This window comes from Aedes albopictus, chromosome 3 (assembly GCF_035046485.1).
Source record: "Aedes albopictus strain Foshan chromosome 3, AalbF5, whole genome shotgun sequence".
Lineage (NCBI taxonomy): Eukaryota > Metazoa > Arthropoda > Insecta > Diptera > Culicidae > Aedes > Aedes albopictus.
Window position 1 is genome coordinate 323,815,027 of NC_085138.1, and position 24,273 is coordinate 323,839,299.

At 39.8% G+C, this 24,273-nt stretch overlaps 1 protein-coding gene across 1 annotated transcript in view; it reads left to right on the forward strand.

The window, feature by feature from the left end:
• The window catches only part of LOC109401309 (hyaluronidase Tab y 2.0101), a 116,772-nt gene that overhangs the window by 59,467 nt on the left and 33,032 nt on the right, over nt 1-24,273 (forward strand). The window contains exons 2-3 of the mRNA XM_019673812.4: nt 2,371-2,663; nt 2,726-2,865. Of these exons, the coding sequence (XP_019529357.3) occupies nt 2,371-2,663; nt 2,726-2,865 (433 nt within the window). The remainder of the gene's footprint in view (nt 1-2,370; nt 2,664-2,725; nt 2,866-24,273) is intronic.

Genomic DNA, 24,273 nt, shown 5'->3' on the forward strand with positions numbered 1-24,273 from the left:
TTAGATTCCCCAAAGGTATCATTTCCCAAGGACCTCCATGATTTCTAAGTTCCCTTTAACCTCCCGAATATCTCCTAAAAATCCCCAATGTTCCTTAAAAATCCCCAATATCTCCTAAAATCTCCAATGTCCCTTAAGAATCCCCAACTTCTCCTAAAATGTCCAACTTGTTGATTAGATTCCTCAAAGGTATCATTTCTCAAGGACCCCCTATGATTCCTATGTTCCCTTTACCCTACCCAATATCTCCTAAAAATTCCCAATGTTCCTTAAAAATCCCCAATATCTTCTAAAATGGCCACTTTGTTGATTAGATTCCCCAAAGGTATCATTTCTCAAGGACCCCATGATTCCTAATTTCTTTTTGCCCTCCCCAATATCGCCTAAAAATCTCTAATATCCCTTAAGAATCCCCAACTTTTCTTAAGAGGACCCGCATGATTCCTAAGTTCCCTTTTCCCCTTTCCAATATCTCCTAAAATCCCCAATGTTCCTTAAGAATCCCCAACTTCTCCTAAAATGTCCGACTTGTCGATTAGATTCCCCAAAGGTATCAATTCCCAAGGACCCCCATGATTCCTAAGTTTCCTTTACCCTCCCTAATATTGCCTAAAAATCCCCAATGTTCCCTAAAAATCCCCAATATCTTCCAAAATGGCCAACTTGTTGATTAGATTCCCCAAAGGTATCATTTCCCAAGGACCTCCATGATTTCTAAGTTCCCTTTACCCTCTCCAATATCTCCTAAAAATCCCCAATGTTCCCTAAAAATCCCCAATATCTCCTAAAATTCCCCAATGTCCCTTAAGAATCCCCAACTTCTCCTAAAATGTCCAACTTGTTGATTAGATTCCCCAAAGGTATCATTTCCCAAGGATCCCCCATGATTGGTTCCAAAGGAATTTATTGCTGTATGTTTTACAACTGAGTTGAGAAACAGGCTCTGTCCCAGTGGGAATGTTATGCAAGAAATAAGAAGAATCATTATCCTTGCACATCATACAAAAAAAATGAAATGCATCAAATAAGTGCATGCTCTAAATTGCCGCACGCACAGCCCCCCCCATCTGAACAGCACCGCAGCAGAGCTACGAGTGCGAAGGATTTAAATGGTTGCTCTTGTAAATACACTTTCGTCGGCGCTTTCCTTTCGCTCCGTCGAAAAACAAGTTAACTGCACGTCGCACTTAGTATGCGCAAATCCAAACTCCGCCTCGAATGATTCCACAGGCGGAGATGTGACGCGACAAAGAGCGAGCTCGTTTTCTGTATGCGATGACATCACCAGCAGCCAAGCCAGCAGCAGTAGTCGTCCTCATGCCGTGGAGCAACAGCACACGAACGCACGACGGATAGGGTGATGACCATTGTTTTGGCATGAAGTTAATGCAATTTGGAACGTTATTTTCAAAAACATTTTTTGGCTTAACTACAAAAGATAGAGCTTTGGTGTCAAAGAAACATTTGTAGGGAACAAGTTCGTGCATGTTTTGTAGAAGAACTTTTTTAACAAAAGCTTTATTTTCATATTTAAATCATCAAAAATGTCCAAAAAAGAGTCGATTTTTTCGACCAATTTTGCATTATTTTTCAATTTAAGGCCTTTTAAACTATTTTTACAAAGTTTACGTCCAAGAGACTAAGAAAGTAGAAGTAATTAGCTTTCAACTCGTGCGCTGAGAAAGTTTGTACGATTGATAGTTTGGTAGATATAGGACTTCAAAGATAACCAAAAATTAAAAACTTAAAATGTGGTTGACTCACTTAGCAGTGATTTCCGGCCCTATGTTCCATGGGAACTTTTTCATCTCTCATCAAGACCTATCAGCCCTGAAAATATCCAAAACCCGGAACCAAACACCCTGTATATATAGATTATAATTATTATTGAATTAAATATTTATAGTTATATCATAATAATAATAATTATTATTAATTATTTTTAAATCATGGCATCTATATTTGGGAAATCAGTAATTTATTTGAAGGTGAATGTGAAAAAAATGAAACTCTACCCCGACAATGATGTGAAGATAATTAGTCCTGGGCTGCCGTTCTACGCCAAATTGTCCCATGTTATATAGGATTTCCATATAACATGGGACAGTTATGCGTAGAACGGCAGTGGGGCCCTTGGCATATTTGGCTGTGCATTCGCTTCATAAACGGGTGGCCTTGGGTTTGATTCTCAGTTCCGGCAATTGGAATTATTCGTCCAATCATTCGTTTCCCCTTTAAAACAAATACAAATGTAATTTGTAGAATTTATACGGATTTTAACATACAAATGCTGCACACATTTGCCACACATACATCTTCCTTTATTCTCACTTCACTCATTATTGGTCTCATCTCTACCTCCCATTTCAGAGCCTTCGACGTGTACTGGAACATTCCGACCTTCATGTGCAATCAGTATCAGATGAATTTCGCCAGCATAGGACCCACCTACGGGGTGTACCAGAACGGGAACGACAGCTTCCGGGGCGACGCCATATCGATCCTGTACGATCCGGGAAAGTTCCCGGCCCTGCTGGAAAAATCTTCTACCCGGGTGCTATACAAGCGGAATGGTGGTGTACCGCAGGAGGGTAACCTCACCGAGCATTTGGACATTTTCCGAAAGCACATGGACGAACTGGTGACGGATCCGGGCTTTTCGGGTACTGATTGAGTGATGCCAATGGAACAATCTTGGTTGATAAATTGATGGCAAATTTTTCAGGAGTTGGTGTCATCGATTTCGAGTCGTGGCGGCCCATATTCCGGCAGAACTTCGGCTCACTGCAACCGTACAAGGACCTTTCTATGAAGATCGAAAAACAGAGGCATCCCAACTTGCCGCCTAAGTGGCTGGAAGCTGAGGTAAGCATCATTTCACAGACATCATCCTCTTTACCATCTTCACCTTTCTTAGGATTAATTTCAAAATTTATGTCTGTATTGTACATTTTCGAAAGGCATCAGAATAAACACATACATAACATAATTCTCAATGAAGTTCAAGAAAATAACAAACGGAATCTAGTAGGGTATCGCGCCACTTGGGCGGTGGCTTCTATTCTGTTTCCCACTATAACTCAGTCAATTTTGAACAAATTGACTTGAAATGTTGTACACAGGTAGATACTATACCTATCTCACTGCATTCCAAAAATTGTCTCAATTGGTTCAAATTTAACTAAGTTATAGCGGAAAACAGACGAAAATAGAAGCCACCGCCCAAGTGGCGCGATTCTCTAATGGCTTTCAATACTTTTAACTCGTCTTTAGATGACAACACTGTTCAGGTAGGACAAGATGCTCTATAGTACGGCTACAGTTTTGTGTGTACATGTTAATCTACAGCAAAATTGAGTTGATATTCAATGAAACATTCAATAATTCTTAATGATTTTGCTTAGCCCTTCAATCTTCATGTGCATTAGGGTCATTTTTTTACCCCAACCGTACATTATGTCAGCTGTTCCCAACGTGATGCATAAAGAAGATTAATATCAATATCTGGAATTCGACTAATTTGAGTTTCGATGATAATTTTAGGCAACTAACTGGTGAAAGTTTGTGGTTGTTGAAAAAACATTCTACGTGAATGACTGTGAAACTGGAAACAATGTTGTAAAATCCACAATATGTATTGATACAAAAATACAATTTTAAAGTTGAGCCAAATTTAAATGCATTTAACTTCTGGAGGAGTTTCATAGAAATCACAAGAAATTACTGAAGAAGTTTCCATAACTCTTGGAGAAATTCCCTAGGAATTTCAGGAGCAAATTTCCTGCAGGAACTGTGGAAGTTATCGGGGACCTCCTAAAGGAAAATCTTTCCTGCTGAATGTATTCCTGAAGAATATCTCGATAAAATTTTGATGAACTCTTGGAGGGTTTCCTGCGAAACTTCAAGAGGAATTCCGACGGAATTCCTGGTGAAACTCCCGAGGAACTTTTTGTAGTAATTTTCAGGGAAATTATGGAAAAATTTCCACGAAAATCCTGAAGGGATTGTTTAACTTTCCAAAACGCGCGTCATCAAGCAACCGAAACTGCACCGCGCTCGCGCTGTATACGAAAAGCGAGGTTTTTCGGTAGTGTTGAACTTTTTACAACAGCGCGCGGTTAACAAATGCAGCAGGAATATTTGAGGAATTTCTAAAGGAATTCCCGTGCTACTCGTGGGGAAGCCACGGAGGGATTCCCGGGAAATTCTTGAACGAATTCCCGGGATTTTTGGAGAGATTCCCGTGGAATTCCTGGAGGAAGTTCAGGTTGAATTTCCTGGAAAAAAATCTTTAGAACTTCTGGATAAATTGCCTGGGAACTCCTGCTACAATTAATCCTGGAGGAGTTTGCGTATGAGCATGAGCATTTGTGACCGCACACTCTGTAGTTGCTACTTTGACCTGACAAGGGAAGGTTACGATGGTGTCCCCCTAGGATTTCAACCGGACTATTTTTGTTGCATTCTACATATGGAAATATGAATAAATCCAAAGCCTTTCGGGTGATGGGCAAGTGATGTAGCCAGGAGGTTGCGGCAACACACGCGAGCTGGGAACAGCTTTCATCGTGATGGGTGATATGCAGAGGCACGTGATTGGTGGCCGATCGACGAAAGAATGTACAGGTTGAGGAGCAAGAGCCGATTCTTCAACTTCAGCATAATAAACGTGCACAGCCCACACTCCGAAAGCACTGATGATGACAAGGACGCATTTTACGCGCAGCTCGAACGCGAGTGCGATCGCTGCCCAAGCCACGACGTCAAGATCATCATAGGAGATTTGAACGCTAAGGTAGGCCAGGAGGAGGAATTCAGACCGACGATTGGAAAGTTCAGCGCCCACCAGCAAACGAACGAAAACGGCCTACGACTCATTGATTTCGCCGCCTCCAAAAATATGGCCATACGTAGCACCTTTTTCCAACACAGCCTCCCTTATCGTTACACCTGGAGATCACCATAGCAGACGCAATCTCAAATCGACCACGTTCTGATTGACGGACGGCACTTCTCCGACATTATCGACGTCAGAACCTATCGTGGCGCCAACATCGACTCCGACCACTATCTGGTGATGGTCAAACTGTGCCCAAAACTCTCCGTCATCAACAATGTACGGTACCGGCGACCACCACGGTACAACCAGAGCGACTGAAACAACCGGATGTCGCCACATCATACGTGCAGAATCTCGAGGCCGCATTGCCAAACGAGGGCGAGCTTGATGAGGCCCCTCTAGAGGACAGCTGGAGTACAGTGAAAGCAGCCATCAACGACGCAGCCGAGAGCACCATTGGGTACGTGGAACGGAATCGACGGAACGAATGGTTCGACGAAGAGTGCAGAACGGTTTTGGAGAAGAAGAACGCAGCGAGGGCGATAATGCTGCAGCAAGGGACTCAACAGAACGTGGAACGTTATACACAGAAGCGGAAACAGCAGACCCGCCTCTTTCGGGAGAAAAAGCGCCGCCTGGAAGAAGCGGAGTGTGAAGAAATGGAACTGCTGTACCGTTCCCAAGAAACACGGAAGTTCTATCAGAAGCTCAACGCATCCCGCAACGGCTTCGTGTCGCGAGCCGAAATATGCAGGGATAAAGACGGAGGCCTCTTGACGGACGGACGTGAGGTGATCGAAAGGTGGAAGCAGCACTTCGATCAGCACCTGAACGGCGTGGAGAACGTAGGCATGGGAGCCCACGGCAACGGAGGAAACGACGACGTCAGTGCAACGGAGGACGGAAATGAACCAACTCCCACGCTGAGGGAAGTTAAGGATGCCATTCACCATCTCAAAACCAACAAAGCAGCTGGTAAGGATGGTATCGCAGCTGAACTCATCAAGATGGGCCCAGGGGTAATCCGTCCCTTTCACAAGAAAGGCGACCATTTGGAATGTGAGAACTTCAGGGCGATCACTATTTTGAATGCTGCCTACAAAGTGCTATTCCAGATCATCTTCCGTCGTCTGTCACCTAAATCGAATGAGCTCGTGGGAAGTTATCAAGCCGGCTTCATCGACGGCCGGTCAACAACGGACCAGATCTTTACACTACGGCAAATCCTCCAGAAATGCCGTGAATACCAGGTCCAAACGCACCACCTGTTCATCGACTTCAAAGCGGCATACGACAGGATCGACCGCGCAGAGCTATGGAGAATCATGGACGAAAACGACTTTCCTGGGAAGCTGACTAGACTGATTAAAGCAACGATGGACGGTGTGCAAAACTGCGTGGTTTCGGGCGAGCTATCCAGTTCATTCGAATGTCGCCGGGGACTGAGACAAGGTGATGGACTCTCATGCCTACTCTTCAACAGCGCTCTGGAAGTTGTGATGCGACGAGCCGGGTTCATCAGCCGGGGAACGATTTTCACGAAATCCGGTCAATTTGTGTGCTTTGCGGACGACATGGACATTATTGCCAGAACATTTGGAACGCACTATGGGGGATTCCCATACAAGCAGGCGGACAAAAATATTTTCGTCATATTTTCGAGGATTTATTAGTATTATGTAGTTGGTTCGACTAAAATATATTGTTTATGAACATTTTTAAACATCACGACCAAGTTTTGAAAAGGGCGTATTTTCAATATGGTCAAATAACTGATATATAAAAAGTTTGAATCTGTTTTATTTTTAAAATTTTTATTTTGTTTTTTTTTTGTGCTTAGAATGATCAACACTATTGTAGTAACTTTCAAAAATGAATTCCAAGGGAATTTGCTTAGAATGTTTGAGAATCGTCGTTTAATCTCAAGGGGTGCGCCCGGGCGGTCTCGTGCGTAAAAAACGCTGAATCTCCCAAGACCGCAATTTACCGCAGCATTTCGCATACAAAATCATTAGAGTAGACCTAAAGCTTGACCATAAACTGATTTTAAGCCTGGGAATATTTGGGAAAAAAAAGATGCCGATTATCAAAATTTGAATCTCATGCCTTTTTCAGCTTCTTCTTCTTCTTCTTGTACCTTTTTTCATACAATGGTTCAATTATTTCACAAAACCACGTGTTTGTTGGAAAGCTTGCTTCATTATCTTACCAATGATGTATTGAAACCAATAGATAATGATGATAATAATTAGAAAATATCGATTATGTGTGAAATTATGTGTTGTTTTTTTGCGAAAATTACATTTTTTAGCTTTACTCAACTTTGATACTCAATATCTTTGTAACTACATCAGCTAGAAACTTGAAATTCTAGATTTCTCTTAGTTCATATGTTTATTATCGATAGAAAATTTCAGAACAAGCATTAGTGGAAGTCACTTTTTCTGATTTTTGTCCGCCTGATATCCTATAGTGGAACGGTGGCAGAGCTGTACAGGTACACCCGCCTGAAACGCGAAGCAGTGAAGATCGGACGGGTGGTGAATGCCTCATAAACAAAGTACATGCTGGTAGGCGGAACCGAAAACGACCGGATCCGTCTGGGTAGGAATGTTACGATAGACGGGGATACTTTCGAGGTGGTGGAGGAATTCGTCTACCTCGGATCCTTACTGACGGCTGACAACAACGTGAGCCGTGAAATTCGGAGGCGCATCATCAGCGGAAGTTGGGCCTACTACGGGCTCCAGAAGAAACTGCAGTCGAAAAAGAGGTTGTATGACATTTGCCAGAAAGCCACTTGCCAGAATGCCACTTGCCAGAATCCGTTTGCCAGAATGGACCGTTTCCCAGATAACCGTTCGCCAGAAGACCATTCCCCAGAAAGGACATTCCCCAGAAAAAGTTGTATTTATCAGAATAAATATTAATTTTATGTTTGGCTAGATTCTAGGGCAGATTAATAGCCTTGACATTGGATCAACAAAATTCAGTATACGATGCTCGTTAATTCCAGGAATAGTTATAGCAATGACTGAAAACTAGAATCATATTATAGTTTACAATCAGTAGTGACCTCACCTCATTGTGTATTGGCAAAAGTGTATTTTTTTTTTTCATTTTTATTTAATCTCTGTTTAAAAGCTACAAAAGTAAACAAAACATCTTAGTTTAGGTTGTTTAATGAAAATTTGTTTAAAATACTGTTGAAGTTAAACTGTTGAAAAGCTAATCACGACACTTCCCTTCTTTTAAGCGGGGGCTTTTCTTGAAAGGAGTGCTAAGCGTAAGGACCAGTAGTTATCTTTGAGTTACTGATAGTTTGGTGTCCCCTAAGAGATGAAGCAGCCTCGCGCTCAAAATCTCTCTAATACAAAAACCTAAACCCAGAGCCGTAGCGTGGGGTTGGCCAGGTTGGCCCCCGCCAAGGGCGCCAGCCTCTAAGGGGCGCCGAAAAGGCAAAAGGCTAGAAGGAATATTATGATGCTATTGTTTTCTTGTATGTTACCAAGACTTCAAAATATCTAAGATTGATCGAGTGTTTTTTACATTACGTTATTCTCAAAAATTCGTTCGCTAGATTTTTTATCATGATGTTACCTGGGAATTTAGCTTGTTTTTTTTTACTTTGGAAGTTATTTTAGTTGTTTTTAACGAGCAAGCAAAATCAATAAGTTTTCAAAATTCTCTCTGTTTTTCTCTGAAAATTACTGGAAACTTATTTATTGACATATTTTAGAGTGTTTTTAACAAGTATTTTAAATGAAAAATATTCAGACGACGCTGTTCATTCCCTTCAAACAAATAAAATATTTCGGGAATTTCTTCATAAATTTCACCAGGTATTTCTTCGGAGTTTTTGCTGGGCTTCTTTAAGCAAATCTTTCAAAAACTATTCCAGAATTTTCTCAAGAAATTTCTTTAAAAACATTTCAAAGAGTTTCTCCAGAAATTCTCTCAAAATCTTATATTAAAAATTATTTAAAAAAAACCCAGATTAATCCACCTAGTGGTGATAGTGCCTTTCTCGTCGAATATGTACTCAACATTTTTTCCGGCCATAAGCCGAAGTGTTCCTGAATCCTGAGAATACTCTAGAACGGATAAATCTCATTTTCTTTTTTTTTTGTCACAGTGCTCGTTGACTCGTCAATGGGGGTGGAGTTGATATTTAATACATGTAATTATAAAAAAAAAATAAAAAAAAATTAGCAAACCACTTAACTCATCGGTTTTGATAAAAAAAACTTCTGGAAGACTCTAATTTCACTTTAAAATTGAAAAAAATATTGGTTTATTTATTTGTGCCCTTCTTCAAAATGTTGAATTCCGACCATAATTTCCAAGGGGGACCCCTCTGGACATAAGAGAAAATCGAAATTTGTGTCAGCCTTATTCAGAAAAGCAAGAATTTTATCAAAGCCATAATTGAATTTGGAAACTTATTGATGGCTCATATTCCGACGCTATGTTAAACGTATAGGCCGAGCTGAAAAATATCAAATCTCTCAGTTGACTGATTGACCACCTTCACTAGCACTGGATGCCGATCCGTATCAAGACATTTCGGCATTTTTTTTTCTGCGCACTTTAGCCCATATTTTATTATCATTAGTTAGGGGAATTAGCGGCATAATGGACACCCTAAGCAAATGAGTATGTTAGGCCTGTATAACAGACAAAAACTTAACAAATTATCAGTTGGCTTACAACTTTAACTTATTTCCTACGTGTTTCAATAATTTACAGCACATAGAATGTCGGTATTGTGAAGAAATAGTGAATTGTAAAACCGTGTGTTTTTTGGGGCTGGCAGGAAAGGTACGGGGCGAAATGGACACCCATCGGGGCATAATGGACACCCCTGCATATTTTATGCTGTATCTTTAATAATATCGACCAGTTAAGTAATTTGCCTACGGAGATCAATACCACAGATATAATACTCCATCTTAGACGAGTTTACATAACATCAAAGTTAATTAACTAAATTTTAGGCAAACATAATCGGATTGATTTTTTCCAAACTCTCTAAAACGCCTAACAGTATGCAATGGACGTATATCCATTCATAATTGCGAGTGTTCATTTCGCCCCGAATCGACTACAACATTGAAATTGCTATTTTGAGTAAGTTCTGATCAAAAATATAATACTTCATCCATTGCCAAATCTGCGTATACATGTAGATATGCTAACAATTTACTTATTTGTATGATGGACACACTCAAACACTCGTAATACCTTATTTGCTGCTGCTTCGAAATTTTAAGAATTTCACCATATGAAAAACATACTTCAATTTTAATGATATTTTGGTTATTTTGAAGCAAAATAAATGGTACTTTTGGAAAATAGAACACTAACTTGTTCCTTTACACTTATGCATTCAAAGTTTAACATAAAGGTCAACGGTTTCGGCAAAAACAGGGGTGTCCATTTCGCCCCGGGTGTCCATTATGCCCCTAATCCCCCTATAAGATTCATGTGAAAAAGCCCATTCAAATTTCAACCGTGTTACAGAGCGCGTGGGCTCAACCAGGTGCATCAAAACTGTTCGCAATTATACGCAAAAGGGGATGGGTGCTATAAAATTTAAATTTTTCCTTACAACGTTGATCCTCAGGAATCTAAAATGGTGTAATTTGACAAGATCGCTTAAACTTTTATTAAGATTTTGTTCTTTTACACATATTAATCGCTTGCATCGATTTTGTTCACCTACGTAATTTCAGCAATGGATCCTATCCTGATTCTGCAACACTGCCCGTAATCTTAAGTGTGGTCGGAGACTATTTTCTTGCTGTCCGTTTATCTGGTTAACAAACATTTTTGTTGATTTGATGTTTCGCCTGCATGGGTTTGGTTTGTTTTTAAATTGGTCACTTCCGACGGGACACCAAGAATTAATTCCGGAACACAACCGGTTTAGAAACGGTAGGAAACTATTTTCCTGCTTACCGTTCATCTGGGTATCGAAAAAGCCGCTCTTCGATGTGTCACATGCCTGGGTTTGGTTCACCTTTTTAATTGGCCACTTCCGGCAGGACATCCGGAATCGGTTCCTGAATACAATTAGTTCAGATATGGTCTGAATCTTTTTTCTTGCTTACCGTTCATCTGGTTAACGAAAAAGCTGCTCTTTGATGTGTCGCATGCCTGGGTTTAGTTCACTTTTTTAATTGGCCTCTTCCGGCAGGACATCCGGAACTGGTTCCGGAAAACAATTAGTTCAGATATGGTCTGAAACTATTTTCTTTCTTACCGTTCATCTGGTTATCGAAAAAGCCGCTCTTTGATGTGTCGCATGCATGGGTTTGGTTCACTTTTTTAATTGACCACTTCCAGCGGGACAGCAGGAACCGGTACCGGAACACAACCGGTTCAGATATATATCTGGTGTAGTCTGAATCTATTTTCCTGCTTACGGTTCATCTGATTATCGAAAAAGCCGCTCTTTGATGTGTCGCATGCCTTGGTTTGGTACACTTTTTTAATTGGCCACTTCCGGCAGGACATCCGGAACCGGTTCCGGAACACAACCGGATCAAATATGGTCTGAAACTATTTTCCTGCTTACCGTTCATCTGGTTATCGAAAAAGCCGCTCTTTGATGTGTTGCATGCCTGAGTTTGGTTCACTTTTTTAATTGGCCACTTCCGGCAGGACATCCGGAACCGGTTTCGGAGCACTACCTGTTCAAACGGGGTTTGAAACTATTTTCCTGCTTACCGTTCATTTGGTTATCGAATAAGCCGCTCTTTGATGTGTCGCATGCCTGGGTTTGGTTCACTTTTTTAATTGGCCACTTCCGACAGGACATCCGGAACCGGTTCCGGAACACAACCGGTCAGATATAGTCAGAGACTATTTTCCTACTTCCCGTTCATCAGATAATCGAAAATGCCGTAGTTTGATGGGTCGCATGCATGGGTTTGTTGCATTTTCATATCTGGCCCCTTCCTGAGGTACCGGTCCGGAACACCTAAATGGCCATAACTCCGGAACGGCTGGACCGATCTGAACCATTTTCAATAGGAAACAATGGGACAATGTACCCCGTCGAATGAACCATCGGTCGTTGAAATCGGTTCATATTTACTATCTAAAAATGAAGTGACCTTTTTGTACACATACACACACACACACATACATACACACACACACATACATACACACAGACATCATCTCAACTCGTCGAGCTGAGTCGATTGGTATATAACACTTGACCCCTCCGGGGGCTCTATCAAATTTTCGTTTTTGGAGTGAACATATAGCCTTTCGGTACACCTTGGTGTACGAGAAAGGCAAAAAGCAAATAAAGAATTCTTCTGGAGATTCTTACTAAAAATTCTCGAAGAATCCCTTTAGAAATGCCTTCAGGGAGGTTTTCAGGAAGTTATCTAGGGATTTATTCAGGAATCAGTCAAAGGATTCCTCTCGACATTTATACATGGATATTTAATAATTTCCTTCAATGGATTCCTGCAAAAAATGTGTATAAGGATTACTAAATAACCCTTCAATAGATTTCTTTAGTAATTCCTCCATGGATTCCTATGAAAAATTCTGTAGAGATTCCATTAGAAATCACTTCAGGGATTCCTTCAGAAGTCCCTCTGAGAATGAATTATTTCAGAAATTCTTCTAGGAATTTTTGAAATAAAATCTTATATGAAACTGTATCATGCTTACTAGGGATTGATCCATAAATTTCTGCTAGAATTTCACTAGAAAACTTTTCATGAATGTCTTCATAAATTCCTCCATAAAATTATAAATTTGGAAAAATTCAGAAATTTCTACAGGTTTTCCGTTAGAAAATCTGCAATTGACTTCATCCAAAATTTCTCCAAAGCTTTCTTCTGAATGCCATTCATAGATTTCTTCAGAAATTCCTCCAAAAATTCCTTAAGAAACTTTTTCAGAGATTCCTTCAAATATTCTGCCAAGTTTTTTTAACTCTTCTAATGGTCCTCTACAAACTATTACGGGCATAAGCATATCAGGCATTTCTTTACGAATTGCTCCATGAATTCCTGCAAAAAAATACTCCTTAAATTCCATTTAGAATGCTTACTTAAATTTCTTGAAAATTTTAATCATTTATTCATGCGGATAAATGCAGGAATTCCTCCGCAATCTCTTTCATAATTTCATTCAATGAATCCAGCAAAAATTCTTCCAGAGATTTCAACAAAAACTCATCCTTCAGGAATTTCTCCTGGTATTACTTCATATCCATTTTTGTCTAATGATTTCTGAAAATTTTCTAAGAAATATTTTGATTGAACTTCAGAAGAAACTTGTGGTGAAGTTATTAGGAAATTCTGGTAAAACCAGTTGAAGCTATAGCCAAAAAATAGTAAAAACGTTTGAGGATTTCTGAATGCTCCTGAAATTCAATTCAGTATTTTTAAAAATAAAATAAAAAAAAACTAAGATTTCCTTTGGAAATGTATGCATCGTACATTTTAAGAATTTGAAATGTCATTTTTAACTATTGTGCTGGTCTAAGTATGATTCTTGAAATGCAAAATCTGTTCGTACTCTTTGAAAACTTCGAAAACGTACACATAACTTTGAGTAAACAAATTTAGCAAAATAATAATGTCTAATTGTCGTGGGGCGCCAATCTGGATGCTTGCCAAGGGCGCCGTGGGACCACGCTACGGCTCTGCCTAAACCATGTTGGTATCAGGCTATAAGCAAGAAGGTCATCAGGCTGAGTGAACAAGCAACATTTGTTACACAGGTTGTATTTTTAAGTTCCTTATATTGTTAACTCCATATGCGATTTTTACTTCTTATGAAAAAGGTTGTTCTTTTCATAACATTGTTGTTTGGCGCTCGAACTGCTAAATTTCCCATCAGATAATTTTCCTTCTTTTCATCAAAGGTCATTCTTTCTGGAATTGTTGTTTTGTGGCAATCAAGCTACTAACTCTGTAGTAGATTCGCCCTTCTTTTGAAAGTAGGCTGTTCTTTCAAATTACGCTGTTAAAGATTTGACAAGCGACAAAACTGTTAACTTTCCCTTCTTTAAAAAATGGGCAATTCTTACGAGTGCAACTGTCATTGAATTTGAAGTGGCCAAACTGCTATCCCTCTCATAAGAGATGTACCCTTCTTTCAATCAAAGGTTGTTCTTTCGAGTTGCTGTGGTGCAGTATAATCATCTTCCGCGGCCATAATGTCTGAGATCTTTTTGATGAAACATTCCGTGGCATAACGTCCAAGCATTCAAATGCGTCACGTAGTCCTAGTAAAAGGCACAATTTTTTGAACTCTATTTCGTATGAAATAGTGTCATAAGGACCGAGCAGTATAGTCCCGGATGTTATGAATAACCCCTGTGATGGTCTTACAGCTAACTTCATAGATTGTTCTCCTTTTTATAATAGGCCAACTAATTATTCATTGTTCTGAACTTTTTAGTTTTTCTTCAAATTGTCAGAGTTTTCGAAGCCTATTATCCGATCGGTCTAACAGGGTCTATCTATTCAGCCCTATTATAATTCGGCCTAATTTCCTTCTGCCCAATAACCCAGCATAGATATACAGTGTCGGGCAAAATAATAAGACCACCACCCGTTTTTCATACAAAATGGCCAAGTTTGACGATGTGATACTCGGTTTCTAGTGAACCGATTTGGCTGAAATTTTGACAGTCGCCATGGAATTACGTAAATTTTGATTTGTATTTAATTGATTGAGTTCTGTTCACTACATCAAAAGTTATGGATATACGAAACGACAAAATAATAGGACCACTTTCAGATTGCCATTACCAAAGGATATATGTGAGTATCTGATACTTGATGATTGATATACAAGTACTAAAATTAGGGAGGCCATTTAAACTTGGGGACAATTTCATTTAATTAACCAAAAATAACCATCATAAAAATTTGGTGTTAGAATTTTGTCGCACCGTATATCTGTAACTTTGAAAGTAGTGAACAGAACCCAATCAATTTAATACAAATCAAAATCCCCGTAATTTCATGTCGGCTGTCGAAATTTCAGCCAAATCGGTTTACTAGAAACCGAGTACCATATCGTCAAACTTGGACATTTTGTATGAAATAGGACCGGTGGTCTTATTATTTTGTCCGACACTGTAACAATATCAAAGGGGATATGATAGAGGAACTTAATTACAGCATTTCCATAACAAATTTTACCTTCCTTCGAAATTTAGGCATATTTAATTCAGTCAGAAACTTTTCCTTTTTCAAATAAAAGATGTTCTTTTTGTTACAGTGCTGGCATAATAATTCGTAACAATTTCAACAAAGATTTTAATTTCTATAAAATTCGGGCCGTGCTTTTGAAACTGTTGGGAATTTATATATTTTCCTCCATCTTTTCGTAAAATACCTGTAGGATCTCATAAAAAGGAAACAATTCTATTTATTTTATTTTACTTCCCTTATATTTTGTGATATTATTCTAAAACATTACACATTCAACGGAAATATTTCATACAGTTTCTGTCCCTGGTTTGGTAGAACAATAGCCGAGAAATAAGAGGAAATATTGAATTCTGGGGAATGGTCCATTCTGGCAAATGGTTTTCTTGCAAAAATCATTCTGGCAAATTGATTCTGGCAAATGGTTTTCTGGCAATTGTCATACAATCGAAAAAGATTCACCCACGCACCAAATGCACCATGTACAAAACGCTAATAAGGCTGGCGATTCTCTACGGGCACGAAACATGGACCATGCTCGAGGAGGACTTGGAGTTTTTGAGCGACGCGTGCTAAGGACGATCTTCGGCGGTGTGCAGGAGAACGGTGTGTGGCGAAGAAGGATGAACCACGAGCTCGCTGCACTTTACGGCGAACCCAGCATCCAGAAGGTGGCCAAAGTCGGATGGATACGGTGGGCAGGACATGTTGCAAGAATGCCGGACAGCAACCCTGCAAAACTGGTGTTTGCAACTGATCCGGTTGGCACAAGAAGGCGTGGAGCGCAGAGAGCACGGTGGGCGGACCAGTTGGAACGTGACCTGGCGAGCATTTGCCGCGACCGAGGATGGAGAGCGGCAGCCACAAACCGAGTATTGTGGCGTACTATTGTTGATTATGTCTTGTCTTAAATGTGAAGTTGAACAAATAAATGTATGTATGTATGTATGTTTGTAGTAGAAACAGGCAGAATATGCATGAATACATGATATCGTATCAAATTCAATTTTGTGTAGGCGTTGACAGGGTAAGAACCAGTTGAAGTTTAATTTTAATTAATTAATTAATTTAAGTTTAATTTTAATAAAAATGTATCACTTTGTTATCACCCATCTCACCATGGCAACGCTTATGATAAATTAAATTTATTAAGGAATCATGCATTCATGCATATTCTGCCTGCTTCTACTGCAATACATTTAGAAATTTACATTTTGATAACGTTTGAGCATTTTCAATAATGTTATATTTTTCCTAATTTGCCCCTTTGAGGGCTTTTCTTGACTACACCACTGGCCCATAACCCGAAAGGCTTTGGATTTATTAATATTTTCACAAGTAGAATGCAACAAAAATAGTGTGGTTGAAATCCCCAGGGACACCATCGTAACCTTCCTTCGTGAGCTAGCGAAATTGCACAGAGAACCAATAGTCTTGGAACTCGGGATTTGCCACCATCCTCAATGTACACGTTTCGAGAGCCCAAATTTTATTGGGTCAATAACGGCGTTGGCCACGTCCTTACGGTCTACCGGGGAAGGGAAGGAATGTTAGCTCGACAACCGTTGCTACTAGAGGTTGTATGTACTACTGGACCTTCTACAGTTGTCACGGGAAGGAGTTTTGTTAGTAGGGAGAGATTAATAGTAACATTAGATCAAGGATTCACTTTGGTAAGTGATGCGATCCATGCAACCGAACAGTATTCATACAAATGTGTCACTCCCCAATATGGAAGAATGATGAGACCATAAAAATTTTAAATGAAAATTTATGGAATAAATAGATTTTGCGTTACCTCGATTGAATTGAATGAAAGATGACAAAGATATCAACAAATCACTTTTCCATGTTTACGAAAGTGAACCCTAACTTTTGGCCGATGACATAAAGGATTAATTTACTTAATAACTTTTTTTTCTAGATTTTTTAGCTAAGTTCTGTAAAAAGCAGTTGAAAGCTAATAGAAAATAGGTCATATTACCGCTCTCATCTTAAAATTTGGTCGACCCAACTTCCAGCGACACTGCCGTAAGTTTATATTCATTTTTTAGAAAATTTGGCAACTTTGGGTTAAGTTTACATACAATTTTTTTTGAAAAAGCTTCTTTTAAATCATGTTCAAAGATTCTTTGACTTATTATCTTTTGAATGAAACCTAGGGTTTTGAAATCGGACGCAAATTGGCGGAGATATGGGCCTAAAAAAATGACATGTTTTTGAGGGGGTGACCCCAAACTTTTGAACGGGAGTGTATGTCGATATGTTATGTTTGTTCTCAACAAACGTCAGTATATACACGGTACATCTTGAGCAGGGAATAACATTTCTTATGGAATATTTCATAATCAATTTAGCATCTTGTTGATCCCTTTCAATTTCAATTTTTTTTTTTGCCAAAACAGCAAAGCCATCAATCATCACAAAATCTGTACTTCATTTCCAAAAAACATTTAATCCATTATCAAATTGCCACATCATCAACAAATCCATTTCCCAATCCGAGTCAGCTCTAATCCGCTCGAAATGTACGAAACCCGTTGAAAGCTCAATTTGCACAACATTAGTGCTAACACGTGTCTCCCGAAATTGATCGCCCGGCCGGCCGGCAAACATCAGCCTCCCCCCCCCAAACCGGGTTCACCAGGACACTCCGAAATCATAGAAAGCTCATATCGGATAATCGAAAATCACTTTTATAACTCCGGGTAACAACTCCCACCAGGTCCGAAAGGATAAAAATCCGGCCGGGAGGAAAATCTACTATGAGTTCGTTTCAATTAGTGCTTAAGCTGCTGTCCCAAAATGGCACGAATAATGGGAGGGTGAGAAACTGACGAAAATTGGCATCGACTTGGCCGTTTTTATGGGTTCCAAATTAACCCCTTGCTGGGTGGTGCCAATGAACGAGGCGAGCCGGTGCACTAAATGAAACTGCTGTTCAATTTGCCAAACCGTTAATCAAACTTATCGATTGCAAAAAAAAAACTGGGAACATACCTAATTGAGAAGAAGCGGGTGGTCAGGATGAAGGAGAAAACCATGCCCAGAAACAGGAAAGGCAATTCCAGCCATTAAACTCTGCAGTCAATCGACGCCAGATCAGCCGACATGCAATGAGACGTGCCGTGCTGACTGATGCTAGCCTGAGCGTAGCACGAGCAAAAGCAGTTAACTGTTGCTTGCCGAAAAGTGTGAAGCAGTTAAAACAGTGTTTCTCAAACTAGTATTGCTTTGGTAGAATAGCTGCTTAATAAATAAGCTCAAGGAATTTAGAGCTGAGTTGCATTAAATTTAAAGCTATAAGAATGCCGCATTCTAGTGCTTATTGGTTAATTGGGCAGATCACGTCCTACCTGGTTCACCTATCTTGCCAACTACTCTCGTCGTCTTCTTGCACTAACCAATTCAGTGATGAATACCAACTTTGCATTCTTCACTTCAACCATACCTAATCTGCCGTATACTTCCGGATTTGTTCACCATCCTTTTTTCTTCTAAACAATGGGGGAGGATAACTGCTCAACAGATACCAGAACAGGTACACAGAGAAAAATAAATAGTAAAGACAAACAAAATTTGGTTTGATTCAACCGGAATTTCATGTTGATATGGGTACAAACGAATGTTTAGTTTGAATTTACTACCCGGGGAAGTTGAAATTAACCAATACAGGTAGTTATTTCGTCGTTGATTAGGCGGTCAAATTCAACAAATATCCGGTTGAAATTACCATTGTGGTGGTTATTTTATTTTTTCAGTTGTAATTACAACCGCTACCGATAGTTGATTTAACTGGTCATCTTGGATTGTTTCAAAAATCCTTTAGTTTGAAACAAACTGAATAATTTGTTGAAAATACACATGCTTCCGCATGAAACTACTGTCCTTTTTTCAATGTTGAGTAAACATTATTTTTACTTAGTTTTCGACAACATTCTTTTTATTAAAGTTTTATCTGCAACTTTACATAATGAGCTTGTTCAAATATTTTGAAATGATTCGGATGGTATAACAATTATACATGTCCATGAAACTATCCAGGAAGTGTAGCATCACTGTTACGTTGTTCACACGGAGGATCTTCTTCGGATTACACGTACTTTTTGCTACTGGAAAGCCGTGTTTATTTTGTCCTTTCCTGAGGCCATCCGCCAGATAGTTGGCCACGCAGATCAAATTGCCGATTGAATCTCTAATCTTCGGAACCATTATTCGTCTTGTGTAGCAGCATCACAGGCGGTAAATCCGGCTTGTGGGACTGATTTGCTAGCCACTAGCCACTAGTTTTTTGCGGAGACAAGTCCAAATGTTGGAATCTACAACTGATTAAATTTTATAAATACAGCTATTTGAATATATGATTCGTAAATGCTTATCTTCAAGGGTGACACTTAATAGCAAACTCACTTTTTTCCACTTTCAACGCGAACGTACATTGAAGTCAGTCATGATGTTAATGATCGAGTGGCTGGGTTGAAGATTAAAAATGGAAGAAACCAAAGTTTGGTTTGTTCGAATAAACTATCAAACTAAAATATTAGTTGTTTTTCTCCAACCCAAATGTCAGTTTGATTCAACCACTACGATTGTGAAACTAACGGAATATGTTAGTTGTTGTGTATGTTTGTAGGAACTACTAATTAACTGGTTTGTTTCAAACTGAAAACGTTGATTGAAAACAACAAAACTACAGTTTGAAACAACTATTTTTTAGTTTGTAAATCAACAAACGCGTTTGTTGATTCAAACTGCCCTGATTTTTCTCCGTGTAGGTCCGGGTAGCATGGGGTAAAGGTCGTCTTCTAGAACAAAAGTAAAAGCCATGATTACTTTCTCCTTGACCCATTAAACACATTCCCATGATCGCAAAACCCTTCGTCTCTCCGGACTCACCAAGAAGGCATTGCTTCAGAGAGGGGCTAGTGCACATCGCACCCTCGAGGTTAACTGCGTAGCCTGCAGCAACGAACATCGATGACTCACTTTGGGGAGTCCACCAAGATAGCATGCTGGCACTTAGGCAGTTTCCCGAGTAGTCTTTACCACTCCCTTTATCCTCGGAAGGCAGGCAGGGTCTACACCACGCCTGCTTCCAACTGTACAGCAAGTATCAAAAACTGATACCGCGTGCACAGCTATTTGACCTTCCCGCAAGTAAGGCGCTATCAGTTAGCACACAGAAGAACGTGCCGACATGGGGCCTCTGCCTGCCCCGATCTTGCCGAGGACGCCTTTCCAACCGGGGGCAACCAAGTATACTGACGCCACGACAGCAAGACTACTAGAATGTCCTCCCCCGTGGCCACTTAATCGCTGTAAGGGTCAATTTTGACCCGCATGTGGAAAGCATGCGGTCAAGCATTGTGCAAAAACGCGGACACATGAACAAAACGTGTTCCGCCGTTTTCTCTAAATCAACTGAAACCGGACATTCGGGAGAACCCTCATGACCGAAACGGTGTAGACTGTAGATACTGTCGGAAGCAATCATGACCCGACCTAAGACCTGAGTTAAGTGAAATGTTATTTCCCCATGGCGCCTGTTAATCCAACTATCTATCTTTGGAATCAACCTGTGGGTCCACCTTCCTTTGGTGGAATTGTCGCGCGCTGCCATTCGACCATGAAGGCTAACTAGTCCTGGGTATGCTTCTTGTGTCGCGCCTATCGCTACTGAAGGAAAGCTTATCGTCGATCATCTCTTCCAAGTATTTGACAAAGCGATTTGAAGTGATAAAGCAATCGCGTCGTACATGACATTCTATAACACCGGATCTGGAATACAACCTTGTGGGACTCCTGAAGTTATGTGAAAGCAATCTCGACCATCCTCTGTGTTTAAAGACACGGACACGTTTAGTACTTCCAGTGAGCTATTCGCTCTTTGAAGGAAGCACGACACTAGACAACGGACTAACATGCAACGCCCAGTGGCACAGACGAAAACTTTTCCTGACAGCTGCGGCGGGAATCGAACCCGCGCTCCTTAGCACGATGCGACTAAAGGCTTGGTGACACTAGCCGCACGACCACGAATCCACAGGTCATACATGATGTTTCCCAAACATATATCTGGAGAACAGGATACTCAATAAAGCTGAAATTTTGACATTTTATCAAGCCAACTTTATTTTGTGATTAGTCAAAACTTACTTTGGGTAGAGCCAGAACCAGACTCCGGATAATCGAGTCCGTCCTGTACTCGATACTGGAAGTAACTTTCGAGAATCTTATACAGGTCCCCAGGTATCCCCAGACGCAGTAGTATGGATGAGCAATAGCCGGCTCAACTGGCGTTATTGAACGCGTTCCTTACATCAAGAGTCACTACTGCACAGTAGCGAAGCCCCGTCCTCTAACGCTGGATCACTATCTCTGCGGATTTCGTAGTCGACAGGATAGCGCCTACGGTCGACCTTTCACTCGTTCAGGTATTTCTGCATAGCAAACCTGAATATTTCGGGAGCCCTTGTAATAGCTACGAACTCCGTCCGGATCTGGGACCTTACACACTTAAAAATTCTGAAATTTGCACGAGATGGAATCGTCAAAGAACGTTCACATATTCAAGACTGAATCACGAATTGGACACAATTTTACGCGCAACATGTAAGTACTGGTTGATTACGTTTGATGTCAACAAATCCATTTCACCAAAAACGTAGAATCAGTATCATATTCGTTCAGCTGCCTTCTAACTCGGTGAAATAGCCGAGAGGTAAGTAATATGTTTCAAAAGCAGCGAATCTGAGTTCGAATCCATGCGAGCCAAAATTTGACTTTTACATGTTTTGTCTGTTGAATCAGTTCTAGTGATTGCAAGACACAAAGTATAAATGAGTTTTATTGTGTGGTGTCCTCGAAGATGTCAATTTACATGTTTGACCATAAAATTTGTGTCTTTCAAGATGCTCGTACAGGGGATAGACAAAATGATCGGGACAGGCAAAATTTTCACTTTTCAAAAAATGCTCAATTAGCTGTAACTTTTCGAAAAGTGCATCAAATATTCTCAAATTTTTACTGTAAGTTCTTAAACTAATTGTGTATCAGTTCACAAAATTTGGAAAAGGTCGGACAATTATTCACGAAGTTATAAAGATTTTTGAAAAAGGTCAAATTATCCGATAGCCAACTTTGAGCTGTTATATCTCCGAATTCAATGAACCAAATGCAATGAATTTTTGACCATTTATGACTTATATAATGAGCTATGAAACACCATTGACTTAACTTAATATTCTTAACACGGAAGAAAATTATAACGATTAGATTTTTTTTTGTAATAAAACACCAAATCATCCAAAATATCAAGATCGTTTCAAAATTTAAGATGCAAATTATAGTTCATTTATTTTTCCTCCAATTGACTTATATATAAATGCGTTTTGAAGGAAAGTAACAACATATCCGCCAATAAATTGAAAAAGTAATGGGATGCATATTAAAAATCGACCAGTTTACTAAAAAATCGTGAAAAAAATAAAATCACTATAACTTTTTCGCTTGCTAAAAATTTCAAGTTAAGTCAAATGTTTTCCAGAGTTCATTATATAAGTCATGAATGGTTAAAATTTCATTGCAATCGGTTCATTGAATCCGGAGATAAAACAGCTCAAAGTTGGCTATCGGATAATTTAATCTTTTTCAAAAATCTTTATATCTTCGTGAATTATTGTCCGATCTTTTCCAAATTTTGTCCACTGATGCACAACTAGTTGAAGAACTTACAGTAAAAATTTAAGAATATTTGATGCACTTTTCGAAAAGTTACTGCTAGTTGAACATTTTTTGGAAAGTGAAAATTTTGCCTGTCCCGATCATTTTGTCTATCCCCTGTATATGTCAGGTTCAGGACACCTAAAATTACATGATTTCTTCTAGGTGTGTAGGATCATGAGGCGAAAGAAGCCCTTCGATGATTCCCTCCAACATCCCTGGAGATTGCTCTGTAGACAGCCACTAACACCTCACGATCCTCTAGGCATCTCCCCATGGATTCGCATTAGACCTCTGACAGAAACCCTTGAAGCAGGCCTTTTTGCTTGCCGTTATCTCGGTCTTTAACGCGGTTTTTACAGCGGCGAACACCACTCGCCGCGCCGTTGCGGCACAGGCCCGCAATCGCTTGAGTTCGCCAGTTAGCCAGTAGTCTCTTCTAGGGTGGACTCGCCTACGCATGGTCGAATCGCATGCAAGTGAGAGCACCGCTACCAGCAGCTAGTCACCGCCAAAATCAAGTAGGTTTCGCTCACGACAGAGCGCCTTCCTAAACACCCCTTCGTCGAAGTATGATGTCTTCCACCTGCGAGGGCTTGGGCTTGGCCTAGCTGCCTCTACCCGCTGGCTGCTGTATTCGATACTATAGCAAACCGCCAGGTGATATGTAGGCTGAGTGTACCAGTTATCGCCATAGTGGTTCCCTATTTGGCCATAGTGGATATTTGAGATAATTGGATTGTTTAGTGAATAAAATATTGCTATTTTCTAAAGCCCTATCGAAGGACCTCATTTTTTGAGTTTTATGTGATTTTATTGGATTCCAATATCTTTGTTTTTATGGTTAAATTAACAAAACCGTTTTAGTTTTTGTGGATAGAATGACAGTTCAATCGATAAAGTGACAGTTCGACCGGAACAAAAAAAAAAATCCCCATACAAACTTTAAATGCATTTTAAAAATAGTTCCCGGACTCCAGAAAATATGAAATTTTGGATTTCAACTAATTTATGGGCGGAGAATCCGATTATGAAATAATCTAAATACCCCTAAACAACCCGATTCAAAGTTTTGCATCATTTCAAGAGATTTAATGACAAGAAACATTTAAGTTCTTGTCCTTAAAACTTTCATAGTAGGTCAAAGTTTAAAAACTTTCTAAATTTCCACTATGGCCAAAGAGGGAACCACTATGGCGATAACTGGTACACTTACCCTACACAAATACGGTTTTTCGGTTGCCATTAGAATCATTCGTGGTAAGGTACAAACAAATGTCTATTCAGTCGATCAATTCGGACATAAGCAAATACGGAAAATCAATTTATTCATGAATCGACAAAAAATCAGGGAAAATTGGGGTAAAATGGACAGTTATTCCATTCCAAGAATGATTCCACTATTAATCGATAAACCGCATTTGAATATACAGGGTGTTAGATTCCTGAGTGCAAACTTTTTAAAGGGTGATAGAGGACCATAAATGGTGAAAAAAAATATTCTACGCATATGGT